At 26.9% G+C, this 27,385-nt stretch overlaps 1 protein-coding gene across 4 annotated transcripts in view; it reads left to right on the forward strand.

Annotated features, from left to right (window-relative positions):
• Nucleotides 1–27,385, forward strand: part of LOC129981768 (cell adhesion molecule Dscam2-like) — a 519,426-nt gene that overhangs the window by 355,145 nt on the left and 136,896 nt on the right. For all 4 annotated transcript variants that reach the window (XM_056092759.1, XM_056092760.1, XM_056092761.1 and 1 more), the window contains exons 6-9: nucleotides 8,255–8,524; nucleotides 16,584–16,991; nucleotides 21,626–21,787; nucleotides 25,613–25,897. In XM_056092759.1, coding sequence (XP_055948734.1) covers nucleotides 8,255–8,524; nucleotides 16,584–16,991; nucleotides 21,626–21,787; nucleotides 25,613–25,897 — 1,125 coding nt within the window. The remainder of the gene's footprint in view (nucleotides 1–8,254; nucleotides 8,525–16,583; nucleotides 16,992–21,625; nucleotides 21,788–25,612; nucleotides 25,898–27,385) is intronic.

Below are 27,385 nucleotides of genomic sequence, written 5' to 3' on the forward strand. Positions count from 1 at the left end.
CGAGGGGTCTGTACTTGGACGAAAGTCGGTACCCCTCACAGAAAACATTTCTAGTTTGAAACCCTGCCTGAGGTTGACCCTTAATAAAGTCTTCAAGTCAAATTCCTCATTTTTTTTCTTTTTTTTTTTTTTTTTACAATTTAAACTTAACTCTTTGCAGTCGGATGGCGACTCTCATTCACCATTTAAGATGGTACCTCATTTACACGTTTTATTTATTGAATATTGATAAATTAAAATGCCTACAGATTAGTAAGATGATGCAAATTAAACGGGAGAATTCAACTTAAAGCAATTATATGTATTTATTTTTGAGAGCAATAAACATGTCTTCGTATTAAGTTAATAATTATGCATCGAATTACTTTTCCAAGTGCAAATGGCTAATATTAGTGCAAATGGCTAATATTTTTTTTTTATAATTTTGTTAATTCATTTTTGTTTTTAGATGAAGCAGCATTTGCGTGCTCTTAATCTTTTTTATAAACATTTTGATTAAGGAAATATTTATTTCATAATTTGATTTCATTAATATATATATATATATATATATATATATATATATATATATATAGTTAATATAATATAGCTTTAACTTTATTTTTTGCAGTTTATTATATAATATTTAAATTCATATTGATAATTTATTAAAAATCATACTAAATTACTGCATTCTTTCATCAGTTATTGTTTTCAACTCGGAACAGAATGCTCAGACTATATCGGAAAAATTATTCTGGTGTTTTCAGATTGTTTTGCTATATATCCATATATAGATCATTTACTGAGACAAATTATGATTCAGTGTATTTGATGATCATCATTTGTCAGAAAATAGATATTGATTATTAATCGGATGGTTAGCATAACATTGCAAGCAACAACAAATCCAAAAATAACATTTATTGACGTTTATCTTCAAACCTGAAATAAGAATGCTCACTCCCTTCGACTTCACGTTTATTACTTTTTCAGTTTCAACAACAATTCTGGATTATAAAGGATCTGACTTTTTTCCCTAAAACAATGATTCATTCTATATTTTAGAGAAAAGAAATATAATCCTTATCGAAGAAAATAGAGACAAAAATAAACAATGGGTTTGGTAAACAATAAACAATTGAAATGGGAAATTTCGAGCAGAATGAAAATCAATACGTAGGAGTATTTTCTTGAAAAATATTGCACAAACAGTTTCAGTGAAGGAAATATGGAAATAAAATACCAGATTAAAAAAAATACAGATGCCAAAATGAAATCGTTTGTTTTCATGCGAAGCTTTCAAACCATATCTGGATTTCCTGAATGAATATTCTTTTTTCCTCTACCCTGTATGAGAATTCCTTTTTAGGATCATTTCAAAAAATAAAAGCGATTATTTATAGCGTTTTAAATAAATATATTTAAAACGCTATAAATTATGTAATATTTTTCTGGTAAATAGTAGTTAATTAAATGTAATATAATTTTTTTATGGGCCTTTACTGAATTTTCATCTTGAAAAATTCTAATTTGTAATATATACTTTGCATTTCCTTAATTTTAAATTTAAGGAAATTAGAGCAATTTTTAAATGTTGCATATGCATTATAAAAGTGTTTCAGTGTCTTACGTAAACAAAAAAATTCTAAAAGAAACTTTTTGGATGCGAATAGAAATATTTATTTGAATCATTTAAATGAAAATAATAGTTTATCACAAGAAATATCATGTAATATAAACTGTAATTATCTAATGCTGTGTGTTATGATATATATGTATTCCTTATTATACTAATTATTATTCACTTTGTAAATGTGTAATAATAATGTGTATAAAATGAGTAAATCATGCATAAATGTAAATTTAGAATGAAAATCCCAAGAAAAATAATTTTAGAACAATTTTTAAATATTGCATATAATTATAGAATCATTTCAAATATTTATTTTACGTAAATAATAATTTCTCAAGGAAACTCTTCGGGTGAGAATTGAAATATTTCCTTTAATTAAAAAATGAAAGGTATAATTTTTATCGCAAGAAATTTCATGTAATATTATTTGTAATTATTCAATACCGTGCTATTGTGCGTTAGTTATACGTAATAGATTCGTTCATTGTACTAATCATCACTCAATTTGTAAATGAATGAATCATACATTTATGTATGAAATGAGTAATTCATACAAAAATGTAAATTTTAGAATGAACTCCCCAAGGAAAATAATTTTAGAGAAATTTTTAAATATTACATATACATTATAAAAATATTTCAGTATTTATTTTGCGTAAATAATAATTTATAAAAGAAATTATTCGGATGTGAATCAAAATAATTCATTTGAATAAAACAAATGAAAGCAATAGTTTATTACAAGAAATGTCATTTAAAAACATTGTAATTATCTAATGTCCTGTGTTATTATGAGTTAATAAATAATAATAGATTTATTCATTATTATAATACTGATCAATCACTTTCTAAATGAATAAATCATGTATAGCAGTAGAGTGTAGTTAATAATCTTATGGCCATTCTCAAATGTCTCATTATAGAATCATTTGCATTTGTTTTATAATAAATCTTATACAGTTACATTAGTTCCTTTTAGCTAATCATGATAATAGTTTTAGCTGTGTGTAGATAATGTTCTAGAACTACTTAGATCAACATTATGATGTAATTAAACATGTCTTCAGTGTGAAATATTTTCAGAAAAAAATGTTATCCGCCTAATTGAGAGAAGTATACACTAATTCCTTTTCCTAACTATATTATTTCATAAAGGAATTCCATTTTGTGAACACAATGCACTAATGAGATATTTCCTTACTAATTTCAGAATTTTCACCTGAATCAAAGAATAATTCAATTATTTCAAAAGCAGCTTCCTTGTTTTCAGGGTTATAAACAAATGAACGATGAAAGCTGTCTGCTAGAATTTCAGTGTTCTAAGCTGATGGATTCTAAGGTGTTCTAAGCTGATAATTTATTTGATTCTAAATAATTTTAAACGCTGCATCCAATATATTAGTATTTTTAAAAGTCGTTGATCCAAAATTATCTGAGGGGAACTGAGAAAAGTATTCAGATTTTACAGCAATATAATAAAAATTATCCGAAACTTTTGTAAAATAAAAAATTCATTTCACAATGAGAATATATATTTTCAGCTATAAATTGAAATTCCATTTAATAGCAATTTAATTTAATTAAATGAACAAACATTTATTATATTAATCCAGTTCTGAGTAACAAGTTTTGTAACCATTTTATTAAGTGCATGATAAAATTACACAATTTTTTAAAACAGAATCATATCTGTATGAATTAATGAATCACAAAACATTTTAAATAATTTCGTCTTAGAATTCATGGTCTATTTACAATACTGAAAAGATAAAGGGGCAGGATTTCTTTGTCCCATAAATAACTCATACATGACTTATAAAACAGAAACTGGCAGCAAAACATCGTCTGCAAAACAAATTGATAAACAGGTGATATTGTTTTCAGAGCAATGGATTCATAACGATCGCAGTTACACTTTTCATGTTATCCAGTGCGCGCGGTCTTATGGTACGCATTACGTATTGAAATTACGTGATAAGGAAGTTAGTGCTTTTTATAGTTTCTCCTAAAAAGAAATCTAATGATATTAGATCGGGAGATCTTGGTGGATACACAACACTTTTTCGTCAATCTATCTGCCTCTCAACAATGTTTCATCTAGAAATTGCTGCATTTTTAGTATTAAGTGCCATTTTACAAAACTTACCCTCCACGTTGATGAAAACTTATTAAAAAACAATAAATTATAAGCAGCATGCTTTTTTTGTGGATTTGTATAATTTGACTCGGTTTATGAACATAGTAAAAAAATCCGATATTTGGTGATTAAGAATTCTAAACGATTCTATTCAAAACTATCATTTTAATCATTTTTCCCAAGTCATCTTTTATATACATTTATCCCATAATAGCATAAAATAATTATACATTGCGCTTTTCAAAAAATATTGAGAAGTATATTACTCAATTTTCTCAATATTTTTCAATAAAGAAAATCAATGATTATGTAAATATTTTATTAATTTTTCTAGCAACAATACTCTTATTAGAAAGTAACTGAAAAGGAAAATGCTTGAGGATAAATTAATCGAAGATATGTATTCAATGTACACAGGAACAAATGTTAATCCACGGCCCGTTAACAAAGACAAAAAATATCTATTTTTGCAAAACAAAGAGATTAATTAGTGGAAGAACATAATTAAAAAAATTAATGATGAGATTTAAGGGTTTTCGAAGTCAAGAGAACAGCAATTAGTTTAAATTAAATGCTAAACAGATGCAGAGAACAGTTGTTTTCCTTGAAATAAGGAAAAATGGAAATATAGTGAGGAATCATTTTATATAACCAGAATATTAAAAAGGAGCTTTTAAAACTTTATAGCCCCTTCTGACTTACATAACGAGCATTCTTAGTAAAAGTCAAGTATTATATTGAAAAAAAAAAAATAAAATCCTTAAAAAAATAAAAAAATAAAATCCTTAAAAAAATAAAAAAATAAAATATTGAAAATAATTTTAATTTCTGGTTTTGATAACTATCTGAAATTTTCGAAACAAATAAATATATATTAATACATACTGAGCACCCACAACAAACATTGGAGAATTTTTAGTTTCTAAATTCTTAAAAACGGTCTTAAAATTAAAATTAAAACAGGGTTTTTTTTTTTTTTTTTTTTTTTTTTGTTAAAAAAAAACGTAGAGTTGCGTTACGAATGTATTTCGAGATAAAATTATCTTACTGAAGGATAAAATACTTCACTAAACTGAAAATGTTTTTATTCATTCAAAAATGTATCACAATGCTTAAAACAGGTATTGCTAGTTTTAGAAACTCGTGCCTATCACTTTTGAATGATTTTACATGACAAAGGGGGTAGTAAGTAAAAAGAGATTTTACTTATCACCATAACTTTCCTATTTTCCTTCCGATATTAATTTTAAGATTCTTTCTTAAATGTGCTAATATGTTTTAATTGAAATGTCTGCAAAGTTTCAGTAGTTTTCTTGCTCTATAAATAAATTTTTTTAAAAGTACAGATTGTTATATAAAAAATATTTGCTAAAACAGGCTCATTTTAAACTTGCAAAACAGCTCTTTTTGCTTAATATATAATAGTGTTGGTGTCATGAAAATTCGATGTAACAAATCTGTTCTCTATTCATTTCAGGAGAATTTTGTTTGAATATCATAACATATAATTCCTCAAAAAGTTCTCTTAAGTCAGAAATATCAAGGTTCAGTTTTAATTGCTAAAAAGTGGAATATTTTTTAATTAAAATTGAATGTATCAAAATTATTTTATTAAATAAAACAAATATGAGTGTAGAGATAAAGTAATTTGAAATTTTTCGGAAATGCTTTTGTTGAAGCTGTATGCATATCCCAGATGGTTTATAAATTATGCAGAATCCAACAATTGCATAAACAAGTGATGACAACCGAACGACTTTTAAACATAGTTTATCCAAATTAACTGCTAGGGTCTCATATGACCCAAAAATATCTGAAAACCCATATGCGATTTTGATTGCTATTCAGCTTAGTAGCTAATAATAAAGAAAGTCCTTGAAATAAAAATAAAAAATGTTAAATTCTGAAATTTTATCAGCTATTTTTGTTTCACGAGCAAATTTGCAATAATTATTTAATAATGCTTTCAGCTTCTTGGCTTATTTGTTTTTTCTCTAAGTAACTATTGAACTCATCTTTCAAAATAGAAGTTTTATTATTATTAAAAATATTTTTCTAAATTGCTGCTTTTGCACTTTTGGGAAAAGACAATACGGTAACTCCTATAGCATATATACTGTTCCCAGTAATAAATTGTATTGATTACTCTTAAACAAATAGATAGGACGGGCCTTTAAATGCTACAATTTCAATAAAAAATGTATTCACAAGTGTTTTATGAAATTAATTTCTTATTTGAGCGGAAAAAATTATTTTAACTCCTTAATTTTTTTAAAAGTCCAATAAAACAATGAATAGATATTGGGAATATATATCTGCACCGAAAGATTTACCATTCTCATGTATTTTTTAAGATTTTGAATTATAAGACACGCCAATAAAGGCTACTAAATCATGTTTTATAATTGATTATTATAAAGTGTTTGCCGTTATCTGTATACTTAAATAAGTAGAAATGCTATCAACATTCCGTTTTATTTTTTTTTTCTATTTTTTTACACGAATGCCAATGTTTGTCATTTCTTCATTAATATCACTAAGCAAAATACGCCGTACACATTTTCTACATAAATCTCAATAGCTTCCAACATTCTTAAATCTCTTTGTAATTCGTAGGCATGCAATTAAATGTATACTTTATTTTTTTGTTTAAAAAAAATTCTATTTAGCTGAAGCAAAATGTCCTTCCTTTAAATGTTTCATAATCAGGAATTGAATTGTTTAGATTTATTATCATTTACCGTAATTTAACACTGAATAAAATACATCTCTCATACTAACTTCCCCAGTTTTTTTTTATTCCGAGACAGATTCCACAAAATCTGAAGGCAACCTCGTCAAGTATAAACATAAGTTTTGATTTAAAAAATTCAAGAACTCCCTCTGCCTTTTTTTAGACCAAAAAATCTAGCTTTACGACCCCAAACTGGATTTACTAAGTACAAAAAGTATTGAAAGCATTCCAGTCAGTTTGACGAATGACTCCGGAAGTGAATAATGACTTAGAGGAGTTCTGAAATCGACATTCGGTTCTTTTCGCATTTTATCATTTTACATTCGATATCTGGAGTCATATTTTCTTGAAAATGTGAACTTGCATTTATTATTAAGTTATATCTACTGAACTTTTATCTCTGAAAAAGATATAATATCTATATTTCATATTCGTCTTATATATATATAATAAATAATCTTGGTAATTTTCATTTCACAATAGTTATATTCCATAGTTTCTACTCTTCGTTTGATATCGACTAAATAAAAAAAGCTAAACAATAAATCAAATTAATAACTGCAGCATGCAACTTTTTGCTATTGTTTGATAAATCTAAAATCAATTTTCTTTATTGATATGTCTTTTGCTTATATTTGATAAATCTAAAATCAATTTTCTTTTTTGATATGTCTAAAAACAATTAGTCAGAAGCCATCTTAAATGGAAATAAAAATTAAAATAGAACATAACAATGAATTCATATATAATCAACAAAATTTAGTTTAAAATAACTTATCTCTTAAATTGTTTTAACATCTCTAAAGGCAAAGCGCAGATATTACTAAATTTTATGTTTGCTAAATTCAGTTTAATATTTGAAAATGCAATAAAATATTGAATTTTAATTGAATCCTGAACAGTACAAAACTCATAGACATGCGTATAGGCTTTAAATAAACTAAGTATAATGTGTTCCATGGTAATGTAACAGATTTTAGCTTGAAAAATGAGATGGCATTATAGAGCGCTTGTTTGAGTGCGTGGATGTAAGAGTTTGTTTTTAAATAGTTTACGCCTGCAACATCATACATTTTGCAATTATCTTCTTATGAATAAATTGCACAGTAACTTAATGTTCGTTAAGGAATTAATATTTATACGAATTTTCTAACGAACATTGTAACAGAAAATGATATCAAGAATGTTACTTCATCTCCTCTGTTACATCAAATCACATTCCTGGCTCATACATTCAATTTTAATACTGGGCTGCGGAAGCCTGGTGATTAGGTCTCGGCTTCGTAACTGGAGGGTTTCAGTCTCAAGATCCGATTCCACCGAAGACCCATTGTATAAGCGGGTCTGGTGCACGTTAAATTCCTTTGGAGCCAAACGTCCTCCCTCTGGTGTGATAAGAAAGTTTTAGAGAAGGAGTGCCATTCAGGTGTCGTCCTCGTTATCTGACCGACTGCGGTTCAAAATTACGAGGTCAATCCCAAAATAGTTCTAGTGTTGATTTAAAACGGGACGTCAATGTAACTAAACTAAACTCAATGTTAATACTTCTGAAGTTTAAATTCTGAAAGTCAATAAGTAATTAATCAAAAAGACAAAAATCTATTGACGAAACATATATATCAGATTATATCTTAAATATATCAGATTATTTTATGATTTTATATAGAAGGAAATAAGAGCATATGCCTCGCATAAGATATGACATTTAATCAAGGAAATGAAATGAAGTTATGTCCAATATACTTAATTTTAACTTTCAATTTTACAGCTCCGCTGAGAGCAAATATCAGTCCAAAACAAGTGAAGGCGGAAGAAGGAGAATCTGTGATATTCAACTGTTCTATTAAAGGCCATCCAATACACTCGGTGACATGGGTCAAGAACTTGAATCCAGTAGTTGCAAACAGCAGAATAAGGTATCTGTCGAGAGATCTTCTTCAAGTGGCCCCCATCGTTCGAGAAGACAAAGGCATGTATCAGTGCTTTGTCACAAATGATTTCGGTATGGCTCAAGGTACAGCAGAATTAAGTTTGGGTGGTAAGTATACTTATTCTTAAGCTAATTTTTGTCTAGAAATTCTCTTTCGTCCGGTTTTGATTTATCTTGGAATTTTAGAATTATTTGGCATGAGGTATACCATAATATATTTATGCTTATTTGCTTTAGTGGCTTATAACTTTAAATTTAAACGGACTTTCGCTCATTAAAGCAACTTTTTTTTATGCAGATACTTTTATAAAAGAGTTTTGATGCTTTAAACATTTTCCCTGTTTATTAATTTCTGACCTGAATATAAATTATTCACCTGATAATTAACCGCCAATAAGTATTTTCAACTTTTAGAATTTTGGGTCCGATAGACGCCAACGTATAGCACCTCCCATACTCGTAATAATTTTATTAACATATGTAAAACTGTAAACTGGAAGTATAAAAATAATATAAGAAATTTAAAATAAGAAAGAGTAAAAACATATATAGTGATATTACTTTGTATCAGTGTGAAAATGAAAGAAATCCTTAATTAATAGTGTAACAGAATTAATAAATGCTTAATCTGAATATAAAAACACTTCAAAAACAAAATATATCTTTTAATATTACTTCCTTTCTTGAATTTGTTGCAAGCAATATTTTTCAGAAAAACATAACTTTTTCCACATTTTTAAATCTCTTAGAGAATAATTCTCATTTAATATTCTTAATATCTCAAAACATTCTGCCAATAAAATCTTGAGATACAATTTTTAAAATAAGAAAATTAATCAAAGATATAGTTTTGAAGAAAATATATTTCTAATTTACTTCTCAGTAATTTTTAAAAAGTAATGAGATAAAAACCTGTAAAATTAATTATATTTTAATTAAATTTTAAAATTATAACATCAACTTGTTCCACTTCATAATTTCTTTTTAATCATTTAATTCTTTTTAGCATATTTTATTGAAGATAAGGAACGGTTTTTTAAATGATATTTCTAATCAAATACAGAAATTTTTTCATTGTATAAGTGTAAAGATGTATACCAATGATGATATTCAATTTATATAATAATGGTTTGAAGTATTTATCATTCTCCATTATAACTATGAATTCTCAAATTCAAAGGCTTTGGAATTCATATTCATTACTTCTCCTGAATGCAGGTTCAGCCATCGTTAGTTTAGGGCATTTTTAGAATAACTTTCAGTCCGTCAGTATTAAACTTTCCGACCGAAATATCTATCATTTTGACAACTAAAGTAGTACATGTTCAAACAACAGAAAAGCGTAGAAATTTATCAGTTAAAAGGTTAAAAGCATATTCCAAGTTAGATTAATTCCAAATAGAAGTAATTCATTCTGCGTTTTTTAAGTTATTTGTTTGCAACATGATTAAAATATCCATTTTCCTTGAACTTATATTTGTACAAACCTCTATTCTTTGTATTACGCATTATTATAAGTTTGAAAATTATAATAAATTATATTATTACACACTTAATTAGCTGTCTCATGCTATCCTAATAACTAATTAACATTATATCATTAACATGTTCGAAACACTATAAGCAGAATGTTAATAAATTATGTAAATAAAGGAGCTGTTGCCACATGCTTAAGTTATGTATTCAAGTTTTAAATGCATACTTGAAAACTAATCCTATCATATTCGCAAGAACTATGTTATTTAAGAGAAATTTTGTCAGAATTCTGTTCATTTAAATGCCAATAAAAAATATTATTTGCAATTCGGTTTTTGTGTGAAAATTGAATACCTTTTGATTTCTAAAAACAGTTTACTTTCTTCTACATGAAAGTAGATCCGGAAACTAATATTTTGTTTCGTAGTGCAGAAAACGTATTTTTACTTATCTGCTTAACTTTCCTCTTGACGCACTTAAGAGGTATAATTACCATGGAAAAACTTTGGAGATAAGGCTTTCAGCATTTCAGATAAATTTATAAAAGCCATCTGTTTCAAAACTAAAGGAGAACAAAGCAACTGTAATCTTATTCAATGAAAATTCAATACTTAAATAGAAATCTACTGGAACTGAATATCTTTATAAATTTAGGATATCATAACCATATTAAGTGATTTTATTTCATTTATTTGTTATCATCAGATTAATATTGGCAAATTATAAGCGATTTTTCGCATTTCTTCATTCAAACTTTTAATTTAACTCTCCATCAGATGCAACAGTTTCTCAGATCGCACGTTCATAACTTTCATTATAAATTCACAGACAATTTTTTTTTATAATTAAATGTTTGAAATGCATTTATTTTCGAATATGATTCATATTACTATGATTGATTTATGTTACTGAAAGAATTAATCTATAAAAACAAATCTCAAAGAAAATAAAGACGATTTTATTAAAGCTTTTTAAATTTACAAATACATTGCATAGTTCTAAAATAATTACAAATTAAAGATAATTGACTTTGACGTAAAATGCACTTGAGTATATGTATTAACCATCTAAATTTATAGAAATGAATATGGAACGAAATTGGTATATTAAATATCATCGTTTTTAGAAGTAACCATATTTTGGCAATCAAGTTTTCATTTATATTTTTTTAGGAATAAAAATAAACATTGCAGACAATACAAAAAAAATATCGTCTGTTTTCTATTTTTGAAGTTTTCGCAACATTGTTAAACTGTTCGATAAGTATGTTCTCAAATGAATATGAGGGACAGTCACTTTTAGGAAATTATTTTATCTTTATGTGATGGAAAATAATAAAGTGTATAAAAAAATGTTTATATCTTAGTTCCGATATATTTCTATATTCTATCAGCAATAAATTATCTACTAGAAAAAAATATTTGAACTTTTAATTCTATTTTTACTGCTAGAAAATGTAATCTGATTATCCCAAAGGTATTCAGCAATGCTTTAACTCTTTGAATATACATTTTCTTCGATTAATTTCTATTCTTACCTTGTTAAATAAGACCAGTTTAAACACTGCCTGGCATAACATTCAGAAGGCTTGTCTGCCTATAATACGTAATTTGCTTTAAAAAAGACAACTTTTGGACTTACTTCAGAGCTTAAATTATATCTATTTTGTCTTTTACGGCAGGAATTCTCTCCAAATTAAAATAAATTTTGTATTTTTGTATTAAACAATTATAGCAGTATATAATTTTAAATATGTAAATAAAAAGTAGATAACATTATTAAGAAGCAGAAAGTACAACCAGATGACTATTGATTTGACAAATTGTAGTTGTGCTTTCCGGTTTGACAATGATTAACTTCCACCAAACTTGATAAATTTCAACATCTTCAAGGTCAATGAAGATAACTAAAAGGGCTTGAAAAATTTAATGACATATTGCAAGGACAAATATTAAATATACCAAAATGATCTGACAAATCAACCACACCTATCGGAAAATGAAGGACATTGTTCAATAACATTTTAAAATCTGTGAGTGTAATATTGTCTTTTAAAGTTCTATTCAAAATTTTAGATTCCGCCAATATTCATTTTTCTTCCTTCAAAACTTATTTTGTGGTGTTTACATAATGTTTTTTAAATGAAAAAAAAAATCTTATTTTTAAACAAAATTTTAAAAAAATGTTTATAATAAACGGAAGAGATATATTTCAAAAAATAAAAGTACATAGTTAAAATTGTTTTGGGAATAACAATTTGATTTTTAGCAATTTGCATTATAACAAATTTTTAAGAAATACGCTGATGTTGGTAGAATTATTTTGCTCAGTCAGAAATAAAATATTTTTTCTCAATATAAATAAACACAACAATGTTTATGAACCAAATTACAATTTTCCTGCTTTTATTTTTAGTTTGAATTTTGATCAAGGTTTAATTTTCCATCCAGCTTAATAATAAAACAAAATCCACCGGAAACCGATATTAAATGTTTAAAAAAGCTTATTCCCTTTTTAATTTAAAGGAAAGGAAAGGAAAGAATTGAATTAATAATTTCCAACAAATTATACCTTACGTTGAAAATATTATTTTAACGAGCTAGATATTATATAAAGCATTCTACAAAATAAAAATTCTGCCTCATAAAATTTAGCTAAGTTAGAAATTAAGTATCCCTTATCAAATGTTTCATTGCATTGCACTTTCATTCTGAAACATATATATTCATTTTTTTTTTTTCATTTTTTCATCTTAAAATTAACATTGAATCTTTTTTCAAAAGAATTAAAATTCTGAACAAATTCAAAGAGTTAAAATTCTGAACAAATTCAAAGAGTTAAAATTCTGAACAAATTCAAAGAGTTAAAATTCTGAACAAATTCAAAGAGTTAAAATTCTGAACAAATTCAAAGAGTTAAAATTCTGAACAAATTCAAAGAGTTAAAATTCTGAACAAATTCAAAGAGTTAAAATTCTGAACAAATTCAAAGAGTTAAAATTCTGAACAAATTCAAAGAGTTAAAATTCTGAACAAATTCAAAGAGTTAAAATTCTGAACAAATTCAAAGAGTTAAAATTCTGAACAAATTCAACGAGTTAAAATTCTGAACAAATTCAACGAGTTAAAATTCTGAACAAATTCAACGAGTTAAAATTCTGAACAAATTCAACGAGTTAAAATTCTGAACAAATTCAACGAGTTAAAATTCTGAACGAATTCAACGAGTTAAAATTCTGAACGAATTCAACGAGTTAAAATTCTGAACGAATTCAACGAGTTAAAATTCTGAACGAATTCAACGAGTTAAAATTCTGAACGAATTCAACGAGTTAAAATTCTGAACGAATTCAACGAGTTAAAATTCTGAACGAATTCAACGAGTTAAAATTCTGAACGAATTCAACGAGTTAAAATTCTGAACGAATTCAACGAGTTAAAATTCTGAACGAATTCAACGAGTTAAAATTCGGAACGAATTCAACGAGTTAAAATTCTGGAAAAAATGTATTCATTTTTTTTTTTTTCTTCTTCTTCTTCTTTCATCTTAAAATTAACATCGAATCTTTTTTCAAAAGAATCAAACACTTACAAATTCAAAGAATTAAAATTCTGAACAAATTCAAAGAATTAAAATTCTGAACAAATTCAAAGAATTAAAATTCTGAACAAATTCAAAGAATTAAAATTCTGAACAAATTCAAAGAATTAAAATTCTGAACAAATTCAAAGAATTAAAATTCTGAACAAATTCAAAGAATTAAAATTCTGAACAAATTCAAAGAATTAAAATTCTGAACAAATTCAAAGAATTAAAATTCTGAACAAATTCAAAGAATTAAAATTCTGAACAAATTCAAAGAATTAAAATTCTGAACAAATTCAAAGAATTAAAATTCTGAACAAATTCAAAGAATTAAAGTTCTGAACAAATTCAAAGAATTAAAATTCTGAACAAATTCAAAGAATTAAAATTCTGAACAAATTCAAAGAATTAAAGTTCTGAACAAATTCAAAGAATTAAAGTTCTGAACAAATTCAAAGAATTAAAATTCTGAACAAATTCAAAGAATTAAAATTCTGGAACAAATGTATTCATTTTTTTTTTTCTTCTTCTTTCATCTTAATATTAAAATCGAATCTTTTTTCAAAAGAATCAAACACTTACATTAATAGCAAAATTACATACAATAAACACACAAAAAAAAAACTAAACAAAACAGTTCTTAAAATGTTACAAAATGATCTTCATTAGATATTCCCTTACAGCTTCATATCCTTAGATAACTGCATCCTCCTAGTTAATGGTAATCAAATATTACATAGCTTCTGAAGCTAATAAACCTCACTAATTCCGAATCTCTGCTAAACAAATCTATTGAAGCATAATATAGAGTGAGTACATATTCGTTCCAGTAGTTTCTAGAGAATTTCTCAGTTGTGAGTGCTCAAATACCTTTGAAGGAATATTGACTCTTATATACATCTACATCAAAACTGAAAGGGTTAGAAATCAAATCAGGATATTGCTATCATCGTATGTATCTAAACAATTTCAGAGCACTAATGAATATATTGAAATGTTCTAAACTTTATTGCGTTGAATAGAAGCTTACATGATGTTTGTTTACGCAGATGCAGATGAATCTATTCATTTCATTAGAATTAAGAGCTCAAAAATAAATGTAAGGTAATCTATAACATAAAACATAAATTCAGCAAATGTAAGTGACATATGATAACTTTAATTTTATGATACAATCCTTATGTGAAAAGGATGCTTGTTTTCATATTTTCTACAAATTTAGATTTTCCTTCTCCTAATGTGAAGAAATTTGATTTTTGAGTCCACCCAGAAATGAGAAAGTCCCTATCAATTTTCAGTATCCTAAACTTAATTAAACATACGTTAAATAAAAATTTAGCAAGTGTAGGGTATTTGTTTTTGCATCCTCATACAAGAAGTATATAGAAAGTATTGCAATCACCAAAAAAATCAAATTCGATATTTTAATGAATTTCTGCGTATCAGAACTCTTCGAGTCCTAAATGCACATTTTTTGGTATTATATCTGTCTGTGAACACTATTTTTCAAAACAATTTTTAACTAAATGTATGAAATTTGTCATACCGTCTTTGAACTAAATTAGTAGATTTCTATATATTTTTAATGAAATCCAATTAAGGAAGTCTATCTGGCCGTTCGAGTACATGCTGCTCTCGATAACCACAAAAGCGAAGAGATAGATAAAATTTGGTACAGAATTTTAACATCTAAACATTAACTAAAAATAAATTTTATTAAAGCTAGTAGTTTAATAAATGATGGCAAAATTTTTGGATCAAAATGATTCAACTGCAGAATTTTTGAAATCGGGTTTTAGACTCAAACTTTTAAAATTAGTGTAAATACTTTTCAAACTATTGTTTACAAGCTGCCTCTTATGAACAGCTAATTCTCCGCCGTAATTGATTGCGAAAAGTAAGCAAGAATAAGAACTCTGGATAATACTAATTAAGAATAAACGTAATAAATGAATATATATTCATAAAATCTAGTGAACACCAATCATATTAATTCATTTTAATTTTTTAATAATTAAAATAAAAATGTTTTCAATATTTAATGTATTGTCTGACATATGCATTATATTTTTTCGAAATATTTTTTCTCTCATTTGCCTAAAGGCAAAATATTTTAACTTCCTACCATAAAGTAACTGCAAATTACATTGTAAAAAGTAGTATTTGATCCTTCAACTTCTAAAAAATAGCAACTTATATAATTTCGTAATCATTGGAATGCTTCTTATTTTTGGAGATAATGTTTAAAAAGGTGAATTTATAAACTTTTCCAGTTCCTACAAAAGGAAAAGAAAAATCCGAGTTTAAATATTTTTGGTGTTAAGAAATGCCTGCACCTGATTAGCACTTTCAATCTCTTATTGATATTTACTACTCCAATCACGTAAATATATTTAGTAAATCTTCGTTTAAACGTTTTTTTCAATTTCAATTTGATCGTTTATTTCTTGAATATCTGGAAGACCGAGCTTCGCTCTGCCGTTTTTTTGTAAAATTGTGTTTTTCAGAGAAAATATTTAGATACGAATCACATATTGATTACAAATTTTTCAATCTTACCTAAATATAAACAGATCATTTGAATAAAAAAAAATGATGAATGAACTTAAATTAATGTCATTCGAATTGGTTAACACAATAATTGCATTCTTGCTACGGGATGTGAGCCCAAAGTATTCGTATAATGTATTATAGTAACACCTCACAAAAGTTTGAAGTACCAGTATATTATTCTATGGCAACAATGCAAGTATTACAAAATTCTATGAGAAGTAACTATATGGCATAGTCAACATGAAAGCAGATAGAAAAAGGCTCTAATAGTTAGTTATAAAAAAAGGTTTTTTTTGTGCGTGTAAAATCGGTTTTTTTTCAAGAGACATTAACATACCAGGTAAAAAACAAACCTCGTAACCACATAAAAAAAGCAAAACATTTTTGAATATAAAATTCGATCAAAATCGATAGAGCCGTTTCCGAAATACACAAAATAAATTTTTATACGAGCAAGAATTGCTGGTTTAAAATTATAAGATTATATTTACACTGTTTTATTAAAACTGCCCAAAATATTGTCTTCGATATGCATAGTAATATTTTGTTTCAGATGACCCACCAGTACTTGCTTACACCTTTCCTGAACAAACTTTGGAACCAGGAACTTTCTTGTCGTTGAAGTGTACAGCTACTGGCACACCACTACCGCAAATAACATGGTCTTTGGATGGTTTACCAGTCACCGAAGGTCTGAGAACTCGCGTTGGCGATTTCGTGACCAGTGATGGATTTGTAAACAGTTTCGTCAACATTACGAGACTTCAACCGGAAGACGGTGGCACCTATGAATGCTTAGGATCAAACGATATTGCCACAGTTGCCCATTCAGCAAGACTAAATGTTTATGGTCCACCATTTGTGAAACCTATGCGAAATATATCTGTCCTGGCAGGAGGAACATTGGTTATTCGTTGCCCAGTGTCTGGATACCCAATTGAAAAAATTGTCTGGGAGAAAGGTAAGTTGTATAAAATATTCTGCGTTATACAATAAAAATGAGTCTATTTATTGACTTTTTTCCCTTTTTTCACCACTGAATCAAGCGTTGACAGCAAGAAACAATAATTTTCATTAATTATTTCAGTTTTTTTTGTATAAAATATTCATTCCAAGCAGATATCATTTCCTATCAGTTTTAAAAAATATCACTTTTTGGAGCCATACAACAAAATTAACTAAAGAGAATATATTGATTACATTTTCCCATACAGAAAATCTTTATATGAATTATTCATTCAAAGCAACTATTGTTTCCCGATGGTATAACAATCATTCTACTATTATGATGTTTCATTTCAGCGAATTAACCATCATTTTAAGGATAATATTCAAAAACTAGTGATAAAAATCTACAACATCATTTAACATTTATTTAATTTTAGCACCAACTTACTTTTTATTTCATAATAATTCAGTTTAATTTAAAAGATATTAATTACCGTTAATGTAAATATGTTGTAAAGAATATGTAATATTGTTTCCTTTCCCGGTTAATCTCATAACAAAGATATGACTTTTACAGATATTTTAAGGGATGCTGAAATAGGTCTGTAAAGCCTGGCCTAATAAAAGTCTTGGTAGCAATTTGATGACTTTGGGGGCAAAAACGAAGGTTTTTAGAGTAAGGAAAATTTATGAAGATATTACTATAAAGAAGGAAGACAAAACTCCATTTCGAGAATTCGATATCCTGTTCTGGAGCTATAAAAAAGCAAGAAAGAGTTATAATCGGGCAATCAAATAAATTCATTCTTCGGAATGGTATCACATTATAAGCGTTTTACCAAGCTACTTCTGTAATCAACGACTTGTGGCTTGCGCATGTATTACTAATTTTTGAAAGCACTGTTTTTATATACCCTTCCACTTTATTTTGTTACCTGTGCGATAAAGCATCCTTATACAATATAGAGCTTGTTGGACATTTCATTCTACAACATGATGGATTCCTCTAACATTTCAATATTTCAAATCAAAATATAACATATTTTATTAGAGCAATCATGTTTATTAATGTCCCAACTGACTAACTTAGTTTCCGAAAATTTTAATTATCTTTATAAAGAGTCTGATTATCAATATTAAATCAGTGACGCTTAAATAAGTAGTAGTTAAATTAATACGCGATAGTAAATACGAGTGCTATTTATTTCTGTTATCTTAATTTTTATTGTTAAGTTGCCAGGTGTTTCGTTATTTGAAGGAGCATCAGAATCAGACTGATAAATGAATCCTGAAAAACTGCGCAGTTAATGATTCCTAGGATAGCGTGTTGATTAAACAGCTGTGTTAGGGAATATTGTTTTTATTATTTGTTAATATTTTTAGTAGTAATTAGTTTAAATTTTATTTATCTTTTTATGCGATTGTTTTGTTTTAACCAATATCAATCTTCTCTGTTTTGTTTACTCTTCTCAATGAATGGAAAATCCTAAATTAAAAAAAAAAATTATGTGACCACTATTACCTACATATTTCATTGTTTCTCTCTATTCATAGACCATCAGTCTCGCATGGTCTCATAACCTTGGATGGCCGCGCAGTTAGTGATTCTGGAGATTATATACAAATTATATCCCTGTAGATCGTTCACTGATATAAAAGAATAAGTCACTTATTTGTATCATACATTTATTTATAAAGCATGATACAAAAAACTTATAAAAAGGATCATTGTATGCTATTGAAAGTCCTTTATCAGCTACCTTCATTTTACTTGGCAAGAAACATGAAAATAGCATATCTATAAGAGGATATGCAATTTCAATGTTTCTATCTATTACATTCCAACAAACCCATGGTCTGTGGCATATTCTATCTATAAGAGAGGCTGAATACAAATTTACTTGTCAGCGTATTGTATGCACTCGCTTATCTTAAAGTAATGTAGTGCATTGATTTTTTTTTTTTAGTTTGAAATTTATTGCAGTTGAATGTCCATCTTTTAATTCTAATGGTCATTCATTTTTATTCAATAAAAATTACATTTTTCCCATTGAAAAATACTTTTATTATAATGAAAATCATTTGAGTGGCGAATTCCAAGAACTACCTGAAATGCTGTTTTCTCATTTATTTTGTTCATGTGCATTAAAATTCACATATATAACTAATAAAATAAAAATTTATCATATTAACATGCTAACAGATTATAAAATTAAGGCAATCAACATATGGGATTTAATTCATGTAACTGATGAACATTTCCTTCAAATGTTTAGTATTAAACATTAATATTCCCAAATATATGAAACGAAATCCTTTGCTCGCTTCACGTAATTAACTTCATTTAAGCATTTCCAAATTTAATGCTTTCATTTAGAAATTTAAATCGTAATTAATTCTTTATAATTAGCAAGCACGAGCAAATATATTAAGTGACAATCTTCTTTTTATCCAAGAATCTTTCAATTAAATCTTAATAATTCAACTGAAATAAACATTAGCATTCAAACATCAGATAAAATATTCTTAACAGGAACTAATATCAATACAAAGTGAATTAATTACTTGAAGACGAACATTATATTCCAAGTAAATATAACTACAGCTTACTATAAATAGAATTTCAACCGGAAATTGGGATATGAATAGAAAATGACACTTCCTTTAGATGTGAAACAGATGTTTCCGTTCTTAAAAGCATACGAGATTAACTTTATCACTATTAATTAACCTTAATAAAATTAATTTTGGAACTCTAAGTAACTTATTTAAAAATATTATTTATGTCGTCTTTATATATTAATATTATATAAATAGAATTTCCAATTGTTATGAGTTTAGTTTAATATTCAAATTTACATCAGTATTATACTAGACTTCTAAAATCAATTTTCAAATTTTAAATAATTTCTATAACATTCTTTTTCTTTTTGCTTCCATATAATATATAAATATGAAGGCCGGGATAAGCAGGTTGGTAGGGCTTTGGAAGATTCTCCGTGTACGTGGTGGCTAGTACACGTATAAATCTGTCATAGCCATAAAGTCCTCCAAGTCGAGAGAATATCACTGGGGGCACTGGATCAGTGGTGATCTTTCTGATTCAAATCTAAATTACGATTTGTGGATCAGTGAATGAAATGTATGATTGAAGTCAGCCCCGTGAAAATGGCTGTGACACACGAGTAGCTAAGACGTATTCTTGGTCCTAGATGGCACTACTGAACAAGAGAAACTAAATCTTGGCTTAAAAATCTCTGAATCGGTTTGCCTGTCTATGGCAAGTGCCATAAGCAACAATACAATATAGATATTATAAGAGGTCATTACTTCTTTTTATTATAATTCAAAGAATCTAACATTTTTAATTGAGCAAAAAACAAATTTTTTATTAGTTTTATTCGCAGTAATTATTTTTAATCATTATAAATTTCAAAATAATAATCATCAATTCGGATAAGCTTTGTAATTTTGAATAATTTATATCAAAACGGTATTTGTTATTTTATCATACATTTCTTCCTTATAAGGAAGCTTTATGAGAACTTCCTCATAATGGAATAAATAAAGGAAGCCTTTCTGTCTGTTCTTGTGTAACATCATATTGAATATCAAAAGCATAACTCAAAACACACAAGGAGTTTTATTAGAGTAATTCATTGTATGAATCAAAACTCAATGCTTGTTTCTCATTTTTGAGTCAAGATGTCCATTGCCAGTTATTATGTTTTTGTTATTCCATATACATTTGAATACGATAATTTAAAATTACAACTAACTAAGTATTAGCAAATTGATACCTAGTCTTACTATCAATTTTGAGTAAATATTCCGATTGCTCAACAAAAATGATTCTCAAAATGACATACCCCATTTTGTGAGCTATATTCCAATGTTAATTACTAAAAACATTGAACTGTACAGTTGTATTAGGAGAGTGAAGGAATAATCCGTAATTTATTTGTATTTCCTTTCTTTGAGATAAATTTTATACTATCTCGTATCACTAAAAGCCCAGATCGCATGTTAAGGTTCACAATTATATATGCAGTTAAAATAAAGCTTTCTAAAGGATCCATACGAAAAGTTATAGTGAAATTGGAAACTGTAGCTAAAATAAATTTAAATATTATAATCTTCCTAGAACACTTGCTCTTTAATTCCATATTCTTTTTATTACCAATTTTTCACGGATTCTTAACTAATCATTATTTTATTCAAAGTAGTAGACTTATGTCAACATTCTATTGGAAATCTTACTTAAAAACTTAAATAACTGCTTCCATGCAATTAACCCAGATTTCAGCAATGCTGTAAATAAGAGCAATTAAAAACTTTTAACTAATTGTCAAAATGAATTGCTTCCATGCGTCTTCCCTTTGTCAACGTTTAGCAAACACAGACTCAAGTCAATATTAAAAAAACACAACACTATAGCAATAATAATCCTCCCTTCGCGTGTCAGAGGAAGTTAGAGGACAACCAAAAACTACCACAAGGCAACGCGAACAAACAATACCATTGTTCAAGAACATAATAGGTTTCTCTTAGTCAAATTTGATGTGGAAGGGGAACAAAAAGCTAAAAGACAAACTTTTCTGTAGCAGCCGTGTATAGTTTCTTTGTTTCGTTCTCTCTTCCCTACAGGCGAAAGCAAACTTCCCCAGAACCGGAGACAGCAGGTTTTTGGGAACGGTACATTGATCATCAATAACGTGGATCGCAGCGGCGACGAAGGCAGCTACAGATGTATAGCAGAGAACAAAGAGGGCGAAAGTGCCTTCAGGGACGTCGGAGTCAAAGTCATGGGTGAGTCGATTTTTCAATCAGGAAGGACTTCAACCCACAACCGCCTATAAACAGTCCTCCTTCTTGGGAGATAACGAAATCGAGGGAATGGAAAATTGCCTTCTTCCCTTTATTTGCTAAACCATCGATTCTTTTTAGTGTAATTAAGCATCGATTTTCTTGTTATTTTGTTTGAGGACAAAGACTAATCTTAATAGAGGATGCTGAATTATGTCGTATCACAAACGGAATGCGTGGGAACGTTAAAGGCGGCTTAATTAGAAAGAGATGAGAATTTACTCAGGGTAGAAAGACAAATGAATCGGACCAGTTGAAATGGAATAATACATGAATGCAATTCGGAAAAGATAATTATATTTCCAGACATGATTTTGCTTGATAGAATAAAAATTTCTATAAACATAAAAAAAAAATTTGAAAAATAATATTTTTTCATATACAAAGTAGAATAGTTATTTCGTAATATATTTTCTGAAACAAGGAATAAATGCCACGTTTGTAAAAGAATAAATTATCATTTATATAAAATTGAAAATATTGTATATCATATCAATTATTATACCGCAAAAACTCTTTCGAATTTATCACAAAATTATTTTGAAATATTCAGTAGTCGAAATATAAAATTGAAAATATTGTTTATCATATCAATTATTATACCTCAAAAACTCTTTCGAATTTATCACAAAATTATTTTGAAATATTCAGTAGTCGAAATATAAAATTTAAAAATACTGTTCCGAGATCTCTAATTCTAGCTCAGTTGTGCTAATTTGAATGTATGTAAATAATTGATTCTAGACATATTTAAATAAGTATAAATATTATGACAAATTCTTAATGTCGAAAAATAATTGCATATCTATATATTTAAGTAAATAAAGTAATATGACAAATTCTTAATTTAAGAAAATCATTATTTAAATCAACAAAAATTCGCCTCGAATAAATGTAGTTATGACTATTTGATTGGGTATTAGAAATGAAAAATAACAAAAAAATATTTTTTTTTTTTTCTAAAAAGAAACATTCGGTGCTGTTCGTCATGTTTGATGATCAACTAGAGTCCAAAAATGCCGCTGAAATCTTGAAATTGTATTCACAGAATTAATAATATGAATTATGAGGAATTTAAGTTTAATCTCGCTTGTCAATTAGTTAGACAATCTCAAAATACACTAGTAGTTAGACCTTAGTATTTATTATAGCTCTAGTTGTGAACTGCTAAAGGAACATAAGCAATTTCTTAATATGAGTGGGTGCTAATACATAAATACTAATATAAAAGGAAAAATCATTTACATAGAATAGAAAATATTGTATATGTCAATCGGGAAATATCAGATCTATTTATCTGTCTCTTATTTTACTACAGAAACACTTTTGATTTCAATCATAAAATCTCTTTCGAAATATTTGATAGTAAAGACATAACATTTGGAAATGTTACTCTGGAGTCTATAGTTTCAGCTCGGCTGTGCTGATGACTTGAATGTCAAAAACTAATTGCTTATAAATATATTTAAATAAGTATGAAAAAGTATAATGGCAAATTTTTAATTAATGTCGAAAAATAATTGATTATCAATATAATTAAATAACTAAGTAAAAGTATTATGGCAAATTATTGATTAAGAAATCATTATTTAAATTAACAAAAATTACGTCTCAAATAAATGTATTTATGGTTATTCCAGTAGGGGCAGTAAAGTTGAAAAATAAGGAATGAAATAATAATAATAATTTTTGTTATTTCAAAAAGGATACACCGGTATTATTCATCATACTTGATGATCAACAAAAATGTCGCAAAATCTTAAAACTGTATTCACAGAATTAATAAGATGAATTATGAGGAATTAAAAAAGGTTTTTCTAAATTTATCTCATATGTCAATTAATTAGGAACTCTACGCAGACACTAGTAGTTAGACCTTAGTGTTTATTATAGCTCTAATTGTGATCTGATAAGGAAATATAAGTGATTTCATAAATATGTAGCAAACAGCAAAGATGGTTACAGAGACATTGGGATTAAAAGAAGGTGCAAGTTAATTCTTCAGATTGAGTCATCAAAGATTTCTGACAGCACAATCATGAAGATTACCTCCAAATGAATATCTAATGAACGTAAAATATAAATAATATTATATCTAATAATAAATGAGATCTTGCTTTATTATCAATTTAAAATTTTACCGCCAGGCTTTTGAAGAACTATTTATTTCATAATAAATAGTTTGTTGCATAATTAACTGTTAATTGAATTTTGTAAAACGGAATTACAAACTTGACAACTCTGTTCAATATCAGACAGTTTATTCTAAAATGCTTGATACCATCTAGAAGGGGATTTCAAGATTCTGGAGCAGATGATAGAGAGTCAATTTAAAATGGCTTCATTTAAAAGAGACTGTATTTATCCATAACATGAAAATATCATTTCCTACAACTGAAAGACTGTAATATAATCTAGTTTTCAAATTGAAGATATTTTCTGCTTAAGGCACTTCTTCTAAATTTAATGCCATAAAATTCTTTCTGCTCGTTCATTTTTAAAAATAACTGATGTACTAATATTGAAAAATAGCTTCGTCGAAATAAATATTCTCGTTTCTACATATTAACGATTTTAAAAGGATAAAAGTTATGATAGATGTTATAGAATATATAAATATGGGATAGAAAATACTGTAACAGATATCATGTTTAGTAGGTAAAGGCAAAGATGCATATAAAGTTTCAAACAATTTTTCTAAGTCAGGTTTTGAGAGTATTAACTATATACTTGTATGTATAATATAAAGGATGTCAATGTTAAAATGGAATCCTTTTTTAGTTTAAGATGAAAAATAAGTAGCTGAAATCGAAAGGTTAGAAAAAAAATCTGCTGGCATTATATTTATACCTTTTACAAAAAAACAAATAACGTGAATCCGAAAAACATTATTTGCTTTTAGTTCCGAGATATAGATTTCACTCCTGTATTCAAGAAAAAGGAGCCTAATGGATCAAAAAAATTGCAAACCTTTCACAAATTTAAATATAAATTTTAATATATTTTGCTATATTTGTATTAGTAAAATGCATTTTTCATAAGATTTAATTTTTCAAAAAAAAATAATTTTTCGTTTCTTGCTTTTTAATTAAAGATTTGCAAAGAAATTTTTATACGAAATATTAAAGAATTGCCCCATTCAAAAAGGATTTATGACATGTATCATTAGAATTCAAGGAAACACTTAAAATTATATAGTGGATTATATAATAGGAAAATAATTTTGAATTCAAATATCACAAATATTAAAAAGATTTGAATTTAAAATTTTACTTTATCAAATAATTTTATCTATATTTTAATATTACGATATAGGAACATTATGTAAGTTTAAACCTATAGCAGATTTTATATTTATAATCTGTATCTTAAGAATTTATAGGTATCTGCCTATTTGACCAGTCACGTAAAAAGGAAAATTAAAATTTATTAATTTCGAACTGGATATTTTTTTGTCAGGCTTTCGCAAATTTTCATTCAAAAGTACTTTAAAATAAGTAATGAATAAATTCAGCATGACTAGTAAACAATTCGAAATAACGTTTATACGAAAGAAATAGCCCTAATATATCATTGACATTGTGAAAATATTTTGCCTATTGAACACGGAATAAATGTCTTTTTTTGGTATCTATCTTAATATTACCTTTTGTGGTTAGTCTTTCTTGAACATATCGTAATACATTGAGAAAAGTGCCCACAGACCTCGAGAAAAGAGTTGCCGCAATGTCAGTGAATCCATCTCATCAAAAAATGATTTTCTTTCAGTTGCACCTGTGATCAATCCATTCCACTTCCCCCCGAACCTGAAGGAAGGCAATCGAGTCATCATTACGTGCTCTGTGATGGACGGAGATCCACCCATCAGTTTAAGCTGGTACAAGGATAATCATCCATTGATGGACAACGCCAACATAATCGTCGATTCCTCCAACGAGTTCATGTCCACACTTTACATGAAACGAGTCACCTACGAGAATAATGGAAACTACACGTGCGTGGCATCCAACAGGGCGGATATCGTAAATTACACTGCTCCTATGGTAGTGAATGGTAAGAAATGGATATTGCATGTCCAATTATTTGTATTCTTTCATCTGTAAGGGCTGTAACGTTAGCATCACGAGAAGTAAAAATAGTACGTAAAATAAGAAAGAAAAAGATTATTTATTTTGTTTGTTTTCTAATATAAGTTTATCGGTTGAAAGAATAAATATAATTTAGTGGTTGAAACAAATCAAAAAGTAAATTTTTGTGTGTAACTCGTAACAATTTATTTTAAAATTGGCATTGTAAATTAAGAATTTATTTTGAAAATGAAAAGAAACACTAAATTTAGTGGACTGCACAACAAGAAAAAAAATGTTTTTGGATTTGTTATAGGAATATGATTTTTATTGCATATATCCTCATTTTTTGAATAACATAGTTATGTTTTGAAATCTTAAGTTTGAATATATATTTTATCCACAGCATATCATAATATAATTAATTTAGATTAAAAAACTTAAGAAATCCTATAAATTAGTTTTCATTTATAAATGAAAATTAATTGATAACTTTTTTATGCAATTAACTCATAAATTTTAATTGGATACTCGTACAAATCAAATGATGCATTAATTTTTTTTTTCATTCAAAAAATAATTTGCGATTTATTAAAGACTCAACTAAACTTTGCTTCAGAAAAAAAAATTAATCAAAAATGATTTGAAGACGATAAGCAAATGAATTTAATAATCGAATACACGTCTAGCATATATGGACTTTAGAAACAGTGGTATGGTGTTGCGATAAAATAAAATAAGAATAAATTTTATAAAATATTCTTAAAAAACATTTGTGTTATGGTATCATAAAGCACAAAATTTTTTTTTCAAAATTTTTAGAAGTAAGAATTAATTCTAATTACTTTTTAAAAATCCACAAATAGTTGGTTTTATGTGTATAAAATCAAAATTTAATTAAAATTAATAGATATTTAAGGTCTGTTAATATTATAATATTATATTTTTATCAAGTACAAATCAGTACAAAATATTTCAAACCCCACATAATTAGAAAGTATATGGTTTAAAAATTTATTATTTAATAAGAAATTCGTTATTTTATTCCCTAATTACTAAATTTTTATTTTATGTGTCATACCTTAAACTAGATGGGTGGGATTTGTATGTCTCTATTCACATCGAGATAGTTAATATCTTTAAAATTTTGAACGAAATATGTCTGAGAAAAGTTTAAAATTTAAACTGACATTGATTAATTTTTAAAAAACAAGAAAAATTATACAAATTATATTTTTTTATAAAATTTACTATTACAGAGATTTACAAAAAAAAAATTTATTTAATATTTTCTTATGACAAAAATAAATAATTCACCTTCTTTCTTTGTTCGCCTGAAAAGTATTTCAGTTAAGAAATGTTTTAAGTATCACCTCAGACATTTCCAAACAAATGAATAAAATGTAAACCTTTTATGTTTAATTGTAATATTTCAAAATCGATTTCTAAACTTTCATATATTTATGATTTCGCT

This window comes from Argiope bruennichi, chromosome 8 (genome assembly GCF_947563725.1).
Source record: "Argiope bruennichi chromosome 8, qqArgBrue1.1, whole genome shotgun sequence".
Taxonomy (NCBI): Eukaryota; Metazoa; Arthropoda; class Arachnida; order Araneae; family Araneidae; genus Argiope; species Argiope bruennichi.